This window comes from Microcaecilia unicolor, chromosome 3 (genome assembly GCF_901765095.1).
Source record: "Microcaecilia unicolor chromosome 3, aMicUni1.1, whole genome shotgun sequence".
Lineage (NCBI taxonomy): Eukaryota > Metazoa > Chordata > Amphibia > Gymnophiona > Siphonopidae > Microcaecilia > Microcaecilia unicolor.
This window is the reverse complement of record NC_044033.1, coordinates 59,419,142-59,438,948: the sequence shown is the minus strand read 5'-3', so window position 1 is coordinate 59,438,948 and position 19,807 is coordinate 59,419,142. Positions and strand designations below refer to the sequence as shown.

The 19,807-nt window shown below is 47.4% G+C and overlaps 1 protein-coding gene across 1 annotated transcript in view; it reads right to left on the bottom strand.

Moving 5' to 3' along the window:
• The window catches only part of NVL (nuclear VCP like), a 258,431-nt gene that overhangs the window by 18,929 nt on the left and 219,695 nt on the right, over positions 1-19,807 (bottom strand). The window contains 3 exon segments of the mRNA XM_030194664.1: positions 10,992-11,080; positions 12,709-12,785; positions 13,410-13,516. Coding sequence (XP_030050524.1) covers positions 10,992-11,080; positions 12,709-12,785; positions 13,410-13,516 — 273 coding nt within the window.

Sequence of the window (19,807 nt, the reverse complement as noted above, 5' to 3'; positions counted from 1 at the left end):
TTTGCATGTGGTGAAATTTTATAAGAGGCATATGAACAAAAAAGACCAAATTATTACCCCGAGCGTGCTACTGTGCCAAAGGGGCAGGACCAGAGTGATAGGGAGGGGCAGTTTCTCCCTGAAAGGCCAGAGCACGGTCCTAAAGTAAGTTGAATTGGGTTTCTGTTTAGCCCAGGTATTTTGTGCCACTCCTGCACATCATTCTAGGTATTTTACAAAAAGCTCCATGTTTAGAAGAGCATTTTGTAAAACAGGTGGAGAATGGAGCATGGCCTAACTTGAACGTTTCACTTCCCCTCTCCACAGCCCATCTAAAATGGTGCTTCATGTCACTAAGTGGTGTACACTGTTCACCCTGGGGATCTAGCTGGCTAGCTTATGGACCTAGCCGGCGACATCCCTTTGTTATCTCCCTCTGCCCAAACTTAGGTTGTACGCTCTCTGACGCATAGAAACTATAACCATATGGAGGCCTTTAGAACAGTGGTGAAGCCAGACATGGAATTCTCTCTGTTCCCTCCTCCCCACAACCCCAGTTTCTGCTCTCGGCTCCTCAAACTACGAGGAAAGGGCTAATCACCAGAGACTGTATATTGCCTTTAGTAGTATTACTTCTACAGCATTGGTGTACACATGGGGTGGGGGTGGGGTCTGGGCCCCCTCACTTTTGGCTCGGGACCCCTCTGATTTCCTAGTTGTTGGGGATGCTGAGCCTCGCCAGCTGAAGAAGACCTCTCCTGCCTGATTCATGCCTGCAGCAGCACTTATTCAGCAAGTGCACTTTGCCACTAATGCCGGCTCTTCCGCAAATGCTCAGTTAGACCTGAACTGAGCACGTGTGAGACAGCCACTATTAGCGGCAAAGTGAGCCTGCTGAGTAAGTGCTGCTGCAGGTGCAACTCAGGCAGGAGAGGTCTTTAGCTGGCAGGGCTTGGCATCCCCGACAGCCAGGAAGACAGATGCCCTCAAGGCCCCCCGTGGCTTTGTCACTGCTTTAGAAGGAATGCTACTAAAGGCAATATACAGTCTCTGGTGATTAGGGGGAAAGGGAATGGGACTTCATATATACCGCCTTTCTGTGGTTTTTGCAACTACATTCAAAGCGGTTTACATAGTATATACAGGTACTTACTTGTACCTGGGGCAATGGAGGGTTAAGTGACATACCCAGAGTCACAAGGAGCTGCAGTGGGAATCGAACCCAGTCCCCAGGATCAAAGTCCACTGCACTAACCACTAGGCTACTCCTCCACTAAAGGCCCTCTCCTTAAAGTGCTTGTGAGGATCAATTTGCAGGATCCTCAGTACACTTTTCAAAAAGCTTCATTTCTAGGGGTTTTACTGGTATAGACTTGTGAATGAAGGATTACAGGGAAGGTTCTGTATTTAAAGGATAGTTTTCAAAGGGAGTTCTCCAAAGGAAAATAAGTGTTTAATCACAGAGAATGCTCCTCTCAAAAACTGCATTCTCCCCCCCCCCCCCACCCCATTAAAGGAAAAATTAGATATTCTTTTCCCCAGAAGGAAAAGGGGCAATGCCAGGGCTGTCTTGGCTAAGTAAACAGGAGGAGTCTATTTTTAACGCCTATGTGAATACCTCCCAGTGGGAAATTTACTCTTGCATGCTTTGCAGGTACTTATTCCAGGAAGGGAATTTAACAGACCAAGAACCACAAAAAGTCTTTATCCTATTTCCTAGAAGCAGGGACCATCAGAAGGATCAGCTGGGGAGTGTAACAAAACAGCCAATTACAGAGAACACAGAAATACAGAATGGTCAAGCACCCTCCCCCCCAAAAAACAAACAAACCAACCAAAAAACACACACACATGAGCACATCTCCACCTTTACTGCCTGTATGAAGCAGATAAAACTGCTCTATGCAGAGTAAATCTGGAACTTCACACTGTAACCAGTACTTGCAAAACAACTCCTTCAACTAGCTTTTGTTTCACTATGTAAGTATTTTTGTACAGAGACATTTCTGACCATCTGCCAAACAAAAAGCATTGAACATAGGAAGAACTACAAAGACTGCTTTGTTCTCTAAGACAGTGGTTTGTTGAGAGCTTTATGCTTTTTGTTTCTGCTTTGTGCACTTCTGTGACATTAATTTTTTTTTTAATAGAATTGCCATGCTGGACAGGGCAGCAGCAGGACAAAATGGGGCCCCTTCCCTTTCAGACCCCACTGCTCACAGATTGACTCATAAGGGCACTGTGACACCTCTAATCTGACCTGCCCTTCCCCCTTCGCTATCCAGGGCAGTTGCCATCCTTGATGCTGGGTCACACTGTCTGACAGTGGCCAGAGGGTCACTTAGACATACCTGGTAGTCTTTTGTGTAATCCTGTCCCTTGCCCCTGGGGAGGGGAAAACACTTCAGCCTTAGAGGCTGGAATAAGAGAGACAATCAGACTTAGATATAGGCGCAACCAGTAAAAATCTTTATTGGTATCTCACTAAGGCAATACAAAATAATTGTTCTCTCTGGAGCAGGTTGTCACACAGAAAAGCCAGATGCAAAGAATGAATAACAAAACTGCTCAGCAAAAACTTTCTTAGCCATCACATATATACTGTTGTAAGTTTTGTTTCTCCCAAACTGACTTATGGTCATATATGGATATTCCTGTTTCCTTCCATCACAATAATATAGTAATATACAAAAATGGCAATTTCCCATATTCTACCATCCTCTCCTACTTTTGTTCACATGCACACTTTGTGGCAATTGGCAAATTCCTTATCAGTAAAGCGTGCTCACAGCGTGCAAAAAAACATGTAGCAAGCAAGTAATAAATATTATAAGACACCTGGGGGCTCATTTTCAAAGCACTTAGCCTTCCAAAGTTCCATAGAAACCTATGGAGCTTTGGAAGGCTAAGTGCTTTGAAAATATAACCGCTGGTGTCCTTCCTCTCTGAACACATATTTCCGTTGGAACATCTCTTGGACTCGCAGGATCCTCAGTCTCTCATCACCACCAAGGTTATATCCAATTGTATCTGCCATATATGGGCCGCATAGCCTCAGTTCCTCCTGTCACCTTGACATGTAACATGTACTTTCCATTTACTGAGAAAGCACTGTAACTTACATGCAGCTAGGAAAGCTGAGGACTAGCAAGGCCATATTACAGGCCTAGGCGTAGTATAGGAAGGAATATACACTTTTTAATACAGAAATCCATTTTATTATGCTTATTTTCATTTTATCATACAATAGATCTGCAATTTTCAACTAAATTCATAAGCAACTATTTGTATTAAGCCTATCAATACCTATATCCTTTAATCTCTTATTGGCGTGTTGTTGCTAAATTGTTTTCTAAATAAATGGAGGAAAAGCCTCAAATATCCTTGTGACTCCATTATTAACTGCACAACGGCTTCCAACTTTATGGAGAACTCACTCTCATCTTCGGCATAAAAACCTCCATGTATTCTTTAATCTTGAACAAAGTCTTGTTAATTTTTAATTTTTTGATTATAAAGAAGAACTTATCTTTGCAGTTCCACAGTCGTTTTGTTTTTCCACGGCCAACAATGGCCAAGGTTTCGGGTCCTGCTTCAGGGTCCGTGGTCCTATGTTATTTTTTGCAGACAGTTGAGTGCAGCACCCCTTTTTCCAGCAGCTTGGTAAAAGGACCCTTTGGTATTTAATTATATCTGATCCTAACTCAAGTTTTACTGGTCTAACATTATATGATGTATTTTACTTTCTGTTAATATATTTTGAACATGTTCATGATTGTCTAATTGTTATGTAAACCACATTGGACCTGAGTTCTACTTGGGCTAATGCGGGATATAAATGTCATAAATAAATAATCTAGGCACATGATTCCTGACCCAGGACTGTCACTGCAATGTCCACACTAAAGTACATTGTATTGTATTAGCAGATTTATATAATGCTCTTTAACACACAGCTTCTAGATGGATTACTATCAGTAAGAGCTTCTCATAAAAAAGGATTTACAAATCAAATGTTTTACTGTTACTAAAAATTTGGAATGTGTGTGTGTGTGGAGACAGAGAGAGAGAGAGAGAGAGAGAGAGAGATCCACTTTGTTCTATGGAATGAGAACGCCTTGTTAGGTCTAAATTTGTTATCTTTGTGAGCCACATTGAAAGCGAATGCTACATACCTGTAGAAGGTATTCTCCGAGGACAGCAGGCTGATTGTTCTCACTGATGGGTGACGTCCACGGCAGCCCCCTTCAATCGGAAACTTCACTAGCAAAGGCCTTTGCTAGTCCTCGCGCGCCCATGCGCGGCTGTCTTCCCGCCCAAACCGGCTCGTGTTCGTCAGTCCCATATGTAGCAACACAAAGACAAGGGAAGACACAACTCCAAAGGGGAGGCGGGCGGGTTTGTGAGAACAATCAGTCTGCTGTCCTCGGAGAATACCTTCTACAGGTATGTAGCATTCGCTTTATCCGAGGACAAGCAGGCTGCTTGTTCTCATTGATGGGGTATCCCTAGCCCCCAGGCTCACTCAAAACAACAAACATGGTCAATTGGGCCTCGCAACGGCGAGGACGTAACTGAGATTGACCTAACAATTATCCAACTAACTGAGAGTGTAGCCTGGAACAGAATAAACATGGGCCTAGGGGGGTGGAGTTGGATTCTAAACCCCGAACAGATTCTGAAGCACTGACTGCCCGAACCGACTGTCACGTCGGGTATCCTGCTGCAGGCAGTAATGAGATGTGAATGTGTGGACAGATGACCACGTCGCAGCTTTGCAGATCTCTTCAATAGTGGCTGACTTCAAGTGGGCCACTGACGCAGCCATGGCTCTGACATTGTGAGCCGTGACATGACCCTCAAGAGCCAGCCCAGCCTGGGCATAAGTGAAGGAAATGCAATCTGCTAGCCAATTGGATATGGTGTGTTTCCCCACAGTCACTCCCCTCCTGTTGGGATCAAAAGAAACAAACAATTGGGCGGACTGTCTGTTGGGCTGTGTCCGCTCCAGATAGAAGGCCAATGCTCTTTTGCAGTCCAATGTGTGCAGCTGACGTTCAGCAGGGCAGGAATGAGGACGGGGAAAAAATGTTGGCAAGACAACTGACTGGTTCAGATGGAACTCCGACACTACTTTCGGCAAGAACAGGGTGAGTGCGGAGGACTACTCTATTATGATGAAATTTGGTGTAAGGGGCCTGGGCTACCAGGGCCTGAAGCTCACTGACTCTACAAGCTGAAGTAACTGCCACCAAGAAAATGACCTTCCAGATCAAGTACTTCAGATGGCAGGAGTTCAGTGGCTCAAAAGGAGGTTTCATCAGCTGGGTGAGAACGACATTGAGATCCCATGACACTGTAGGAGGTTTGACGGGGGGCTTTGACAAAAGCAAACCTCTCATGAAGCGAACAACTAAAGGCTGTCCTGAGATCGGCTTACCTTCCACACGGTAATGGTATGCACTGATTGCACTAAGGTGAACCCTTACAAAGTTGGTCTTGAGACCAGACTCAGACAAGTGCAGAAGGAAGTCAAGCAGGGTCTGTGTAGGACAAGAGCGAGGATCTAGGGCCTTGCTGTCACACCAGACGGCAAACCTCCTCCAAAGGAAGAAGTAACTCCTCTTAGTGGAATCTTTCCTGGAAGCAAGCAAGATACGGGAGACACCCTCTGACAGACCCAAAGAGGCAAAGTCTACGCTCTCAACATCCAGGCCGTGAGAGCCAGAGACTGGAGGTTGGGATGCAGAAGCGCCCCTTCGTCCTGTGTGATGAGGGTCGGAAAACACTCCAATCTCCATGGTTCTTCGGAGGACAACTCCAGAAGAAGAGGGAACCAGATCTGATGCGGCCAAAACGGAGCAATCAGAATCATGGTGTCTCGGTCTTGCTTGAGTTTCAACAAAGTCTTCCCCACCAGAGGTATGGGAGGATAAGCATACAGCAGACCTTCCCCCCAGTCCAGGAGGAAGGCATCTGATGCCAGTTGGCCGTGGGCCTGAAGTCTGGAACAGAACTGAGGGACTTTGTGGTTGGCTCGAGATGCAAAGAGATCTACCAAGGGGGTGCCCCACACCTGGAAGATCTGGCGCACTACTCGGGAGTTGAGCGACCACTCGTGAGGTTGCATAATCCTGCTCAACCTGTCGGCCAGACTGTTGTTTACGCCTGCCAGATATGTGGCTTGGAGCAACATGCCGTGACGACGAGCCCACAGCCACATGCTGACGGCTTCCTGACACAGGGGGCGAGATCCGGTGCCCCCCTGCTTGTTGATGTAATACATGGCAACCTGGTTGTCTGTCTGAATTTGGATAATTTGGTGGGACAGCCGATCTCTGAAAGCCTTCAGAGCGTTCCAGATCGCTCGTAACTCCAGGAGATTGATCTGCAGATTGCGTTCCTGGAGGGACCAACTTCCCTGGGTGTGAAGCCCATCGATATGAGCTCCCCACCCCAGGAGAGACGCATCCGTAGTCAGCACTTTTTGTGGCTGAGGAATTTGGAAAGGACGTCCCAGAGTCAAATTGGACCAAATCGTCCACCAGTACAGGGATTTGAGAAAACTCGTGGACAGGTGGATCACGTCTTCTAGATCCCCAGCAGCCTGAAACCACTGGGAAGCTAGGGTCCATTGAGCAGATCGCATGTGAAGGCGTGCCATGGGAGTCACATGAACTGTGGAGGCCATGTGGCTCAGCAATCTCAACATCTGCAGAGCTGTGATCTGCTGGGACGCTCGCACCCGAGAGACGAGGGACAACAAGTTGTTGGCTCTCGTCTCTGGGAGATAGGCACGAGCCGTCCGAGAATCCAGCAGGGCTCCTATGAATTCGAGTCTCTGTACTGGGAGAAGATGGGACTTTTGATAATTTATCACAAACCCCAGTAGCTCCAGGAGGCGAATAGTCATCTGCATGGACTGTAGAGCTCCTGCCTCGGATGTGTTCTTCACCAGCCAATTGTCGAGATAGGGGAACACGTGTACTCCCAGCCTGCGAAGCGCCGCTGCTACTACAGCTAGGCACTTCGTGAACACTCTGGGCGCAGAGGCGAGCCCAAAGGGTAGCACACAGTACTGGAAGTGACGTGTGCCCAGCTGAAATCGCAGATACTGCCTGTGAGCTGGCAGTATCAGGATGTGCGTGTAGGCGTCCTTCAAGTCCCGAGAGCATAGCCAGTCATTTTCCTGAATCATGGGAAGAAGGGTGCCCAGGGAAAGCATCCTGAACTTTTCCTTGACCAGATATTTGTTCAGGGCCCTTAGGTCTAGGATGGGACGCATCCCCCGTTTTCTTTTCCACAAGGAAGTACCTGGAATAGAATCCCAGCCCTTCTTGCCCGGATGGCACGGGCTCGACCGCATTGGCACTGAGAAGGGCGGAGAGTTCCTCTGCAAGTACCTGCTTGTGCTGGAAGCTGTAGGATTGAGCTCCCGGTGGGCAATTTGGAGGTTTCGAGGCCAAATTGAGGGTGTATCCTTGCCGGACTATTTGAAGAACCCAACGGTCGGAAGTTATGAGAGGCCACCTTTGGTGGAAAAACTTTCAACCTCCCCCTGACCGGCAGATCGCCTGGCACTGATACGTTGATGTCGGTTATGCTCTGCTGGAGCCAGTCAAAAGCTCGCCCCCTGCTTTTGCTGGGGAGCCGTGGGGCCTTGCTGAGGCGCACGCTGCTGACGAGAGCGAGCACGCTGGGGCTTAGCCTGGGTCGCAGGCTGTCGAGAAGGAGGATTGTACCTACGCTTACCAGAAGAGTAGGGAACAGTCTTCCTTCCCCCATAAAAACGTCTACCTGAGGAGGTAGATGCTGAAGGCTGCCGGCGGGAGAACTTGTCGAAAGCGGTATCCCACTGATGGAGCTGCTCTACCACCTGTTCGACTTTCTCTCCAAAAATGTTGTCCGCTCGGCAAGGGGAGTCCGAAATCCGCTGCTGGATCATATTCTCCAGGTCGGAGGCACGCAGCCATGAGAGTCTGCGCATCACCACACCTTGAGCAGCGGCCCTGGACGCAACATCAAAGGTATCATATACCCCTCTGGCCAGGAATTTTCTGCACGCCTTCAGCTGCCTGACCACCTCCTGAAATGGCTTGGCTTGCTCAGGAGGGAGCTTGTCCACCAAGCCCGCCAACTGCCGCACATTGTTCCGCATATGGATGCTTATGTAGAGCTGGTAAGACTGAATTTTGGCCACGAGCATAGAAGAATGGTAGGCCTTCCTCCCAAAGGAGTCTAAGGTTCTAGAGTCCTTGCCCGGGGGTGCCGAAGCATGCTCCCTAGAACTCTTAGCCTTCTTTAGGGCCAGATCCACCACACCAGAGTCGTGAGGCAACTGAGTGTGCATCAGCTCTGGGTCCCCATGGATCCGGTACTGGGACTCGATCTTCTTGGGAATGTGGGGATTAGTTAAAGGCTTGGTCCAGTTCGCCAGCAATGTCTTTTTTAGGACATGATGCATGGGTACTGTGGACGCTTCCTTAGGTGAAGAAGGATAGTCCAAGAGCTCAAACATTTCAGCTCTGGGCTCATCCTCCACGACCACCGGGAAGGGGATGGCCGTAGACATCTCCCGGACAAAGGCCGCAAAAAACAGACTCTCGGGAGGAGAAAGCTGCCTCTCAGGGGAGGGAGTGGGATCAGAAGGAAGGCCATCAGACTCCTCGTCAGAGAAATATCTGATGTTCTCCTCCACCTCCCACGAGGCCTCACCATCGGTATCAGACACAAGTTCATGAACCTGTGTCTGAAGCCGTGCCCGACTCGACTCCGTGGAAACACGGCCACGGTGGGATCGTCGAGGGGTAGACTCCCTCGCCAGAACCGGCGAAGCTCCCTCCGCCGACGTCGTCGGGGAGCCTTCCTGGGAGGCTGCCGCAGTCGATACCGCAAGCGGTACCGATGTCGGAGACCTCACCCTGGGTAAGGGGCCAGCCGGTGCCTCACTCGACGGTACCGGTGGCGCAAGCACCCCCGGTACCGGAGGGGAAGGGCGCAACAGCTCTCCCAGGATCTCCGGGATTACGGCCCGGAGACTCTTGTACAGAGCGGCTGTGGAGAAAGACATGGAAGCTGATGCAGGCGTCGAGGTCAGAGTCTGTTCCGGGCTGTCCAAGGTGGAGCGCGTCAACACCTCCTGAACAGAGGGTGAGCGATCCTCCCAGTGCCGATGCCTACTGGGTGCCAACTCCCTCGGCGACACAGAGCTCTCGGTACCGATGCGGGAAGGAGACCGGTGTCGATGCTTCTTTGATTTTTTCAAACTAAGCATGTCACCGGAGCTTCCCGGTACCGACGAGGAGGACGTAGAATCCAGCCGTCTCTTCCTCAGGGCCGAGGCCGAAGAAGGTCGGTCTCGGGGGGGGGGGGGGGGGGGGGGGCTGTACCGCAGGAGCCCTCAGGGCAGGAGACCCACCCGAAGGCTCACCGCCACCAGCAGGGGAATGGACAGCCCTCACCTGCACTCCAGTTGAAGCACCACCGTCCGACATCAGCAATAGTGGAGGTCCCGGTACCACCGACGCTGACGCAGCCTTTCGATGTCTCGGTACCGACGATGCAGAGGGTCGATACCTCGATGGAGTTGATGCCGAGGTCGATGCACTCGATGACTCCGGTGCTGTTGTCGACGAAGAGCCCGAGAACAACACGTTCCACTGGGCCAATCTCGCAACCTGAGTCCTCTTCTGTAAAAGAGCACAAAGACTACAGGCCTGCGGGCGGTGCCCAGCCCCCAGACACTGAAGACACGATGCGTGCCTATCAGTGAGCGAGATTACCCGGGCGCACTGGGTGCACTTCTTGAAGCTGCTGGGAGACTTCGATGACATGGGCGGAAAAATCACGCCGGCGAAATCAAAATTCGTAATGGCGACGAAGGGCACCAAAAATAGGGAGAGAGAAAAAAAACCCGTACCGAGGCCCCAAAACAGGCCTACCCCGAAAGCGAAAGGAAACTTACGTCGGGGAAACAAACTGGACACATGGGAAGGGACAAGACCAAGGTCTTCTCTTTTTTTTTTTTTAGCGAAATCGCAAAGACGCGCGAGGGTCAACTTTGAGGGGCGCGAAACGGCGCAAAACACGACCGTCCCAAGCACGGACAAAAGAAGACTGATGAACACGAGCCGGTTCGGGTGGGAAGACGGCTGCGCATGCGCGGTGTGCATGGGCGCGCGAGGACTAGCAAAGGCCTTTGCTAGTGAAGTTTCCGATTGGAGGGGCTGCCGTGGACGTCACCCATCAGTGAGAACAAGCAGCCTGCTTGTCCTCGGAGAACTTAAATTTCATTTGAGATAATGTGGGATATAAATGTCATAATAAATAAATAAAGGAGTAAAACCTTTCTAATACAATATCATTAATATCTAACAAACTTTCTAATACAATATCATTAATATCTAACAAACTAAAAATAAAACTACATTCTGCATTGAAATTTAACCCAACCTTTGCCTTGAAAACAGATACATTTTAAGACTTTTTCTGAATAAAATATAGGATGGACTATGACGTAACTGAATAAAGAGGGGATATAAAATGGGGGGGGGGGGGAACCCCTCAGGTAGTAGCGAATGAAAGCTCATGAGGATAGGTTCCAGCCCTACTTCTGACTGAGCTGGAAACCCAAAGGAGCAGGAGGAAAATGCCAGGTCCAAAAACTAGTATCAAAACAGAAGACCGAGCTGAAGGTGGTAAAGTGACTTGCTCAGGGACACATGGTGAGTGCTGGGTAGAAAACCCAAAACTGGCCACTCCAGGCTGCTCCGAGGTCTAACCTTTGTGTCACACTGCTGACCCCAGAGAACTTTCAAATAATACACTGAATTCACAAAGGAAGTACATCTCCTCGCATGAGCTAAGAAAAGACTTGCTGCTTGCCAAGGCTTGGTGAGCAGAAAGGTTTTAACGTATCTACTCGCCTTCAAAGAAATTCTGATTTCATGTCTGGCCACAGAGAAAGTACACTTAATGGAAGACCCAGAAGGCATGAAATATTCTGCACTTACGTTTACTCCTTTGAGCATGCTGCTGTGCCATTTCTTGCCTCAGTGCACTTATGGAGGCTTCACGTACCAGAGCAGAGAGATCAGCACCCCTATAATACAAATAGAGGCAGTTTACCTTAAGCTTCCCTTCTCTCTTTTCCTTCTGTTCTTCCTAATAAGGGTAATATATAGCACTTCCATAGGAAGCCAAGGGCCTGAGAACACCTCAGGGTCCTTTTCCACATGACGAGTGGTGTGGGAATAGCGCAGTCAGCTTCTCAGGGCAGAGAGAAGCTACAATCATCTGTGTACTTTCCTGCAGATAGGAGGGAATAGTGCTCCAGCTTCTGTACTCTAGTCCCTTTTTGTAGTTGCAGTTGGGCATCATAATAACAGATGTTGATGCTGGATATAAGACCATATATATATCACCCTCAGAAATACTTACAGATATGAAAAAAACCTCATGTGGACCAGTGCATTATTGACATGATGTGCTAGTGACTGTATGTAACTTAGGTATGTCCTAAAATTACTTAACAATTCAGACAGAAAGGTTTCTCAAATATGAATTATTTAGGGTGAATTTATCCCTCCCAATATGGTGGTCCACCCACCAATACCTAGGAAGAAATAAATCACCCAAGGCTGCATCAGTTAGGAAATTAGATACCTTATTTCTTACAAAGTAGAAGTACAATTATCAGATCAGTGATATCTCACTGAGAGTACAGAACATTGCTATACAAAAGTACTGCTGTATCTGAGACTCCAAAGATTGTATAAGCAATCAAATACTTCTATTTATTATTCTCCAAGTATACGTACAGTTAATTGCTTATGGGAGTACAGTACCACAGCTACACATAGGTGTTCTCTGGGTGTGAGTCTCTAATGTTTTATTTAGGGTCTTTTTTGCCCCCACCCCAAATTACCAGCCAAAGCCAATTTGCAGATATAAAAGACCCAAGGCTACTTATGAGAAAGCAATAAGATTTATTCCTTATAAGAAAGACAATTCTTTTATTATTACTTGCCAATGCAGATACAATTGATTGGTTTCTCATGGGAGAGCAGCCCTGCTTGCACAAAGGTACTGGCTGTGATTGTCTCTCCATTGAAGTAGGAAGTACACTCATTTTTATATGCCCATTCAGGATACAGGTAATATGACAGTAATTACACCTTATTGGATCTATGCTAATATAATGGTTAACACTGATTGGCTATGGTAATGAGTTGGTTAGTTCTTCTTGGAAATGCTAATAGCTATTATTTACTTAGAAATGCTAATATAATGGACTAACTTTTCTTAGAAAGCTAGGTCATTATCATGAGGAGTTGTCTTGTTCTGTCAACTGCAGAACATCTGTGACCACCATGTTGCTAAACGATGTTACTCTGTTTTTCCACCTACGCCCATTCCTCATTCTGCTGCATGAGAGTGTCACAACAGATCATGAGTTCTGCAGTCATACTGGAGTTAAGGTTAGAGTCATGGGCCTGTAAGGTTTTCTCTCATTTTAGATCCTGAACCAAAGTCAGGCCTTGAATCAAAGCTCTTAGCTATGATGATAATATACATATAGCACCTAGCGCCTGATATTTTACGAAAAAAGCTTCAGTAGATTATGCCTTTTGTTGGGGAGCTTTCTGGAGCACCTGGCCCTTGGTGGAAATGTGTGTGAGTGTGTATTTATGGAGAGACCAATGAAAAAGTGAGAGAAAGCAGACTCACGTGTAACAGTCACAGCGCTGGTCATAAGCAATTTCTTTTAGATTAACTTCAGCTTCCAGTGAGGGTCGGGTACCATCCTATGGGTGAAAAAAGCCACTGTTAAAAGCAATGGTTGCCAACTTTTCCAGATGGCTTTTCATTTATTTTCAATCCATACTCTGTCATCCCTCATACCAGAATGAACACTGCAGATGGCTCATGGCAACACCCAAATACTTGTAAGGAGAATGTTTCAATTTTTCCAGAACACTCATCTGGCAAAGGGGACTCTGGTCCTCAAAAGCCCATGCCTTAAACTGGTTATTCTATTAGGTGCCACCTCCCTCTATCATTTTTACTACCCTGGACTGGGCCCTAGACACGCATGCATTTGTGGGCCCTCTACCATGGACCCCCAATTACTTTCCCTTACTTACTCTCCCCCCCACCAAGATCACCATTCATAGCCTTCCCAACCCCACCTCCTCCTATTTCAACTCTCCAGAAACTGCCAAGAGCAGAGCCTAGCTGTGGGTGTGGTGGCAGTAACAGTAAGTGAGCATGGGAGTAAAGAAAGCACACAAGAACACAATTAGAATAATTCAGTACAATTAGGAACTACAAACAGCTAACTGATGCCAATTACCTCCCACCACTTGATATGAACAATTACAAGGAATGTAAAATGAGGTCTCAATATTGACCATGAAACACACACTTACTTTAGTGATAGTTTTTAAAATGGCAAAACGATCTGCAGGTGGTGGCAATCCCACATAGAGAGTTTTATCCAGTCTGCCTGGACGCAGGATTGCTGGGTCAATGATATCTTAAGCAATGAGACATAAAATAAAGGACTTTACAATGCAGACAGTTTAGAAAAACACTTTATCCATTTTGCTCTAATTTAATTTAAACAGGTACTTAAATTCTATCTATCCCCAATTGCCAAGGTTAAAGTCTGCTCACAGAAAAACTGGTGGTTTGTAGTTGTTCTTAATTTACACATGTGCTCTAAAAAGATGACTTATGTGTTGCCATATCAAAATGTTATTGTTTTTAATCAAAACATAGCTAACACATAGTGAGCTCCAGTGCTTCCAATACATCAAAATAAGAGGTATAAATTGTATTTTTATTGAGAACTATAAAAATACAGAAACACATCAGGGATACATGATTTCCTGTTTAAAGACACAAAGATCGTAGACCGGAATGTATCACGCAGCATGTTTTCAGCTGCAGCTGCTTCATAAACTAAGCACAGTTTTAGTCAAAAGTCAGTGCTGCCAATGAGCTTATTTTTAGAAACACTGGCCGTGCAATTAAAAATATATACTTATATTCAAGCACTGTTAAGCAGATTGGAAGTAGCATGCAGAAGCATCCAGTTCCCGGGACACAACTAGCCAGTCAGGTTTTCAGGATATGCACAATGAATATGCGTGAAATAAATATGGAGGTAATGAATGCAGATTTCTCTCATACATATTCAATGAGGGTATCCTGAAAACCTGACTGGCTAAGTGTGTCCCAACGACTGGGTTGAAAACCCCTGGTATAAGGCAATCACCACTGCCAGATGCAAGTATAATGGCAACATTCAGCCATTATGGGGGCAATTCTACAGCTGGATGCAGTGGGGGCTTATTCTATTACAGCATCTGGTTATAGAATACTAGTGTAACCCAATATTGGCATGCCTAACATTTACATGCCAGCAGTTAACCTGCAATAGGCTTTTCTTTCACCTTTTTTAATCCATGGAATACATCTAGTCGCAGCTTCTAAAATGGTATTTTTGAACATTCACACTTGATTTAAACTCTTAACCCTGAAAGTGGATTATTATTGTTTTTGTATCGATCAATTTTTATGTTAAATCTTTTTTTTATTGAAGAATTCAATAAGCAGTCAAATAAACAATACAATGTCTCATGTCTTAACTTTTCAAACAATTTCAACTCCCAATTTATTCACGCCCAATCCCATCCCAAACCTTCCTAAAAGTTAACTGTACATCAATTATTGTGGACGACTAAATGTAAGGGGTCACAGCCAACACAGAGATTTTACAAGTATACAGAGTACAAAGTATCTCATGAAAGACTCCAGAGGGAAACTGGAGAGTTATGGGATAGGAGGTTGTGTCCTATTGCGGATTAAAAACTGGTTAAAAGATAGAAAACAGAGAGTAGTGTTAAATAGCCAGTATTCTCAATGGAGAAGGGTAGTTAGTGGGGTTCCCCTGGGGTCTGTGCTGGGACTGCTGCTTTTTAACATATTTACAAATGATCTAGAGAAGGGAGTAACTAGTAAGGTAACTAAATTTGCTAACAACACAAAGTTATTCAAAGTTGTTAAATCGCAAGAGGATTGTAAAAAATTACAAGAGGACCTTATGAGGATGGGCATCCAAATGGCAGATGACGTTTAATGTAAGCAAGTGCAAAGTGATGCATGTGGAAAAGAGGAACCCGAACTATAGCTACGTAATGCAAGGTTCCACATTAGGAGTCACCGACCAGGAAGGGGATCTAGGTGTCATAGTTGATGATATGTTGAAAACCTCTGCTCAGTGTGTGACAGCACTAAGAAAGCAAATAGAATGTTAGGTATTATTAGGAAAGGAATGGAAAACAAAAATGAGAACGTTATAATGCCTTTGTATCGCTCCATGGGGTGACCTCACCTCGAATATTGTGTGCAATTCTGGATACCGCATCTCAAAAAGCGAAGATACATACCTGTAGCAGGTATTCTCCGAGGACAGCAGGCTGATTGTTCTCACTGATGGGTGATGCCCACGGCAGCCCTGAGGTCCGGAAATCTTCCTAGCAACAAACATTTGCTAGAGCCTTCGGTCGTGTGCAAGCACATGTGCGGCCATCTTCCCGTCCGTCGTGCGGGGACATCAGTTAGATCAAAAAGCAAAGATGAAAAGAAGGAACAACTCCAAAGGGGAGGAGGGCGGGTTTGTGAGAACAATCAGCCTGCTGTCCTCGGAGAATACCTGCTACAGGTATGTATCTTCGCTTTCTCCAAGGACAAGCAGTGGCTGCTTGTTTTCACTGATGGGGTATCCCTAGCACCAGGCTCACTCAAAACAACAAAGTAAGGTCAATTTGGTCTCGCAACGGCGAGGACATAACAAAGATTGACCTACGAAGAAAACAACTAACTGAGAGTTGTGAGCTGGGTCTCCCTTCCACGTGGTGGCCAGAGCTAATCCTGCTTAGCTTGGCTGACTGTTTCCCCGGTATGGGCTCCAAACCACCTCCTCGCTGCACTGCTTGTCCTGGTTTACCCGCTCCCCAGCTGACCTGCACCCAGGATCAGCTCACGACTGGAACACACAAAAATTCAGCAGTCTTATAGTTCTTGAAAACCACAGGTCTTTATTTTCTCAGCACCTTTTAATACAGTCTGTCACGTACTCAAAGCTGGAAACTAGGTTGTGAGCCCTTGGGCCACTGCCAAGGAGTGGCAGCGGCAGGCAAATCACCCAAGCAGAAAGCAGTGCTGAACACAACAGGAAGGAACCACAGAATATAACTAGAAGGCTTTAATAGTACACAGAAACAATATCCAGTAGCACAGCAAAGTCAAAGGGCAGGCAGCAAACACGGGTAATCCAAAAACTAACCAGAGTCTTTTAGGCAGGCAGAAAGCAAAATCAAAGTCCAGGTCCAGGCAAAGGTCAACACACAGGAAACTTACACAGCAGGAACTCCAACAAACCAACAGGAACTCAGGATGACCTTTGATACCAAGGCAAGGCAAGCAAGGCTCACAGAAGCTAATAAGCCCCTCAGCAGCAGTAAATCACCAGCCAAGTAAGGGTGCTGTTCCAGGACAAACCAGCAGAGCAAGTCAGGCAACCTGGAAAATCCAGACCGGACTCACTGAAGTCTGGAACATGGAAGACAGCAGAAAACAGTCCATAGCAGCCACCAGTTCTGGCCACCAGAGGGCAAGGAGAGCACCCACATGGAAAACATACCTCCTCCTCAAGGCCCCCCACTCTCCAGAGGAGATTCCGGTCTCCATGGGTAACAGTGGTGAAACCGACGGAGGAGTTTCAAAAGGTGACCAGGGGTAGCTAGACTGGAATTCAGACTGGAGGCAGGACCGGAACTCTGACTGGATTCAGGACTGGAACTTGAACTGGATTCAAGACTGCACAACGGACTGGATTCAGGATCCTTCAGGACCTGGAACTCGGACTGGATTAGGATTTTCAGGACTGCAACTCGGACTGGAATCAGGATTTTCAGGACTGGAACTCGGACTGGACTTAGAACTGGACTCAAACGCTCGGCTGAAACTCGAGCCAGACTCAGGAACCGCTTGGCAGAAACTCGAGGCAGACTCAGCTTGGCTGGGACTCAAGGCAGGAACAACTCGGCTGGGACTCAACCTCGGAGCGGACTCAGGAACAGCTGGGCTGGAACTCAACCTCGGAGCAGGCTCAGAAGCTTGGCTGGAACTCAGGGCAGGCTCAGGAACATCTTGGCTGGAACTCAGGACAGGCTCAGAAGCTTGACTGGAACTCAGAGCAGATTCCGGCGCTTGGCAGGATCTCAGGGCAGACTCAGGCTCATCTGAGCTGGGACTCAGACTCGGAGCGGACTCAGCATCATCTTGGCTGTAACTCAGAGCAAGCTCAGGCACTGGGCTGGAACTCAGAGCAGGCTCAGGCACTTTGCGGGAATTCAGTGCAGACTCAGGGATATCTTGGCTGGAACTCAGGGCAGGCTCAGAAGCCTGGCTGGAACTCAGGGCAGGCTCCGAAGCTTGACTGGAATTCAGAGCAGACTCCGGCGCTTGGCAAGATCTCAGAGCAGGCTCAGGCACTTGGCTGGAACTCAGAGCAGTCTCAGGCTCATCTGGGCTGGAACTCAAAACAGGCTCAGAAACTTGGCTGGAACTGGAACTCAGCATGGACTCAGCAGCTGGGCAGGAACTGGAACCCAGCATAGACTCAGCAGCGGGGCAGGAACTAGAACCCAGCATATACTCAGCAGCTTGGCTGGAACTCAGAGCAGGCTCCCAAGATGGCAGGCGGGCCAGGCGCTCTCTTTCCGCATCGGCTTCAGGAGTATTCCGCAGGGCTGGATCCAATAAAAGTTTACAGCAATACTCAAAGTGCGGGGTAGAAAGATCAATAGCAAAACTGGGCTTTCAAAGAAACTAGAGCCTTCCCACTGCTTTCTCTCAGCCGCAGCTTCAGGAGTCTTTCTTAGAGCTGGATCCAACCACAGTTTAACACGGTAATCCTGGAGCGTCATAAACATATCAAGGTCAGAAACAGGGTCGAGATCGAAATCCAAACTGGAACTAGGAGCTGCATTAGGGCTAAAACCCAGTGTGCCAACAGAGAAAAAAGTCTTAGGCAGGAAACCAGGCTGGGAGGACGATCTTGCCGAGCTCATGGCCTTGGTATTCTGTCACATACTCAAAGCTGGAAACTAGGTTGTGAGCCCTTGGGCCACTGCCAAGGAGTGGCAGCGGCAGGCAAATCACCCAAGCAGAAAGCAGTGCTGAACACAACAGGCAGGAACCACAGAATATAACTAGAAGGCTTTAATAGTACACAGAAACAATATCCAGTAGCACAGCAAAGTCAAAGGGCAGGCAGCAAACACGGGTAATCCAAAAACTAACCAGAGTCTTTTAGGCAGGCAGAAAGCAAAATCAAAGTCCAGGTCCAGGCAAAGGGTCAAACACACAGGAAACTTACAGAGCAGGAACTCCAACAAACCAACAGGAAACTTACAGAGCAGGAACTCCAACAAACCAACAGGAACTCAGGATGACCTTTGATACCAAGGCAATGCCTTTTAGGCAGGCAGAAAGCAAAATCAAAGTCCAGGTCCAGGCAAAGGGTCAAACACACAGGAAACTTACAGAGCAGGAACTCCAACAAACCAACAGGAAACTTACAGAGCAGGAACTCCAACAAACCAACAGGAACTCAGGATGACCTTTGATACCAAGGCAAGGCAAGCAAGGCTCACAGAAGCTAATAAGCCCCTCAGCAGCTGACCCACAGCTGCAGTAAATCACCAGCCAAGTAAGGGTGCTGTTCCAGGACAAACCAGCAGAGCAAGTCTGGCAACCTGGAAAATCCGGACCAGACTCACTGAAGTCTGGAACATGGAAGACAGCAGAAAACAGTCCATAGCAGCCACCAGTTCTGGCCACCAGAGGGCAAGGAGAGCACCCACATGGAAAACACTTAATCTTCAAGCAGTTTCCTCATCAACAATGCAAGAGTCAGTTCAGTTTTTCCACATTCAGCTACACAGTCCAATCTTAACTCAGAATATCACAAACAGCAAATCTATGTCTTGCTCCCAATTGTATCCTCCCCTCATCAGCACTATCTTCTACTCTTAGATAGTTTATGAGTTAGCTTCTTCCACCAGTGGCTTCCCCACTGGATTATTTTCTCCTCTCCAAGTATACACAGCTTGGGCCACACTCCCGCCACCAGAGCCTTTACCTTTCCTGAGGAAGTTTGAGCAAGCCCTCCAACATCCATGCACTCCTCCTCTTTCTCTTCTCCTCCTTCCTCTATATCCCATTCCATCTCCTCCTCCACCCTGGGTTCCCCTAGCTGCTGCTCATTCCCTGGATCAGAACTCATTTCCCAATCATTCACCCCTCCCTCCAGTTCCTGAGAGTCCTGCTGATGCCCCAGTGGTTTCTGGGACTGGTAGTTTCTCTCCCTAGCTAGTGTTTTCACTGGGGCTTTGACCACTAGAGGATGAACCTTTTGTCTAGAAGGCATTAGTGAAGAAGAATAATTACATTAAAAGGAAACCTCTTCCCCGTCCCGGTCTCAGCATGACTGGAACTGGACTCCTTTCAGAGTCCTCACAGAGTGCAGCCTGGAACGGAACAGAACAGAAATGGGCCTAGGAGGGTGGAGTTGGATTCTAAACCCCAAACAGATTCTGCAGCACCGACTGCCCAAACCGACTGTCGCGTCGGCTATCCTGCTGAAGGCAGTAGTGAGATGTGAATGTGTGGACTGATGACCACGTCGCTGCCTTGCAAATCTCTTCTATAGTGGCTGACTTCAAGTGGGCCACTGACGCTGCCATGGTTCTAA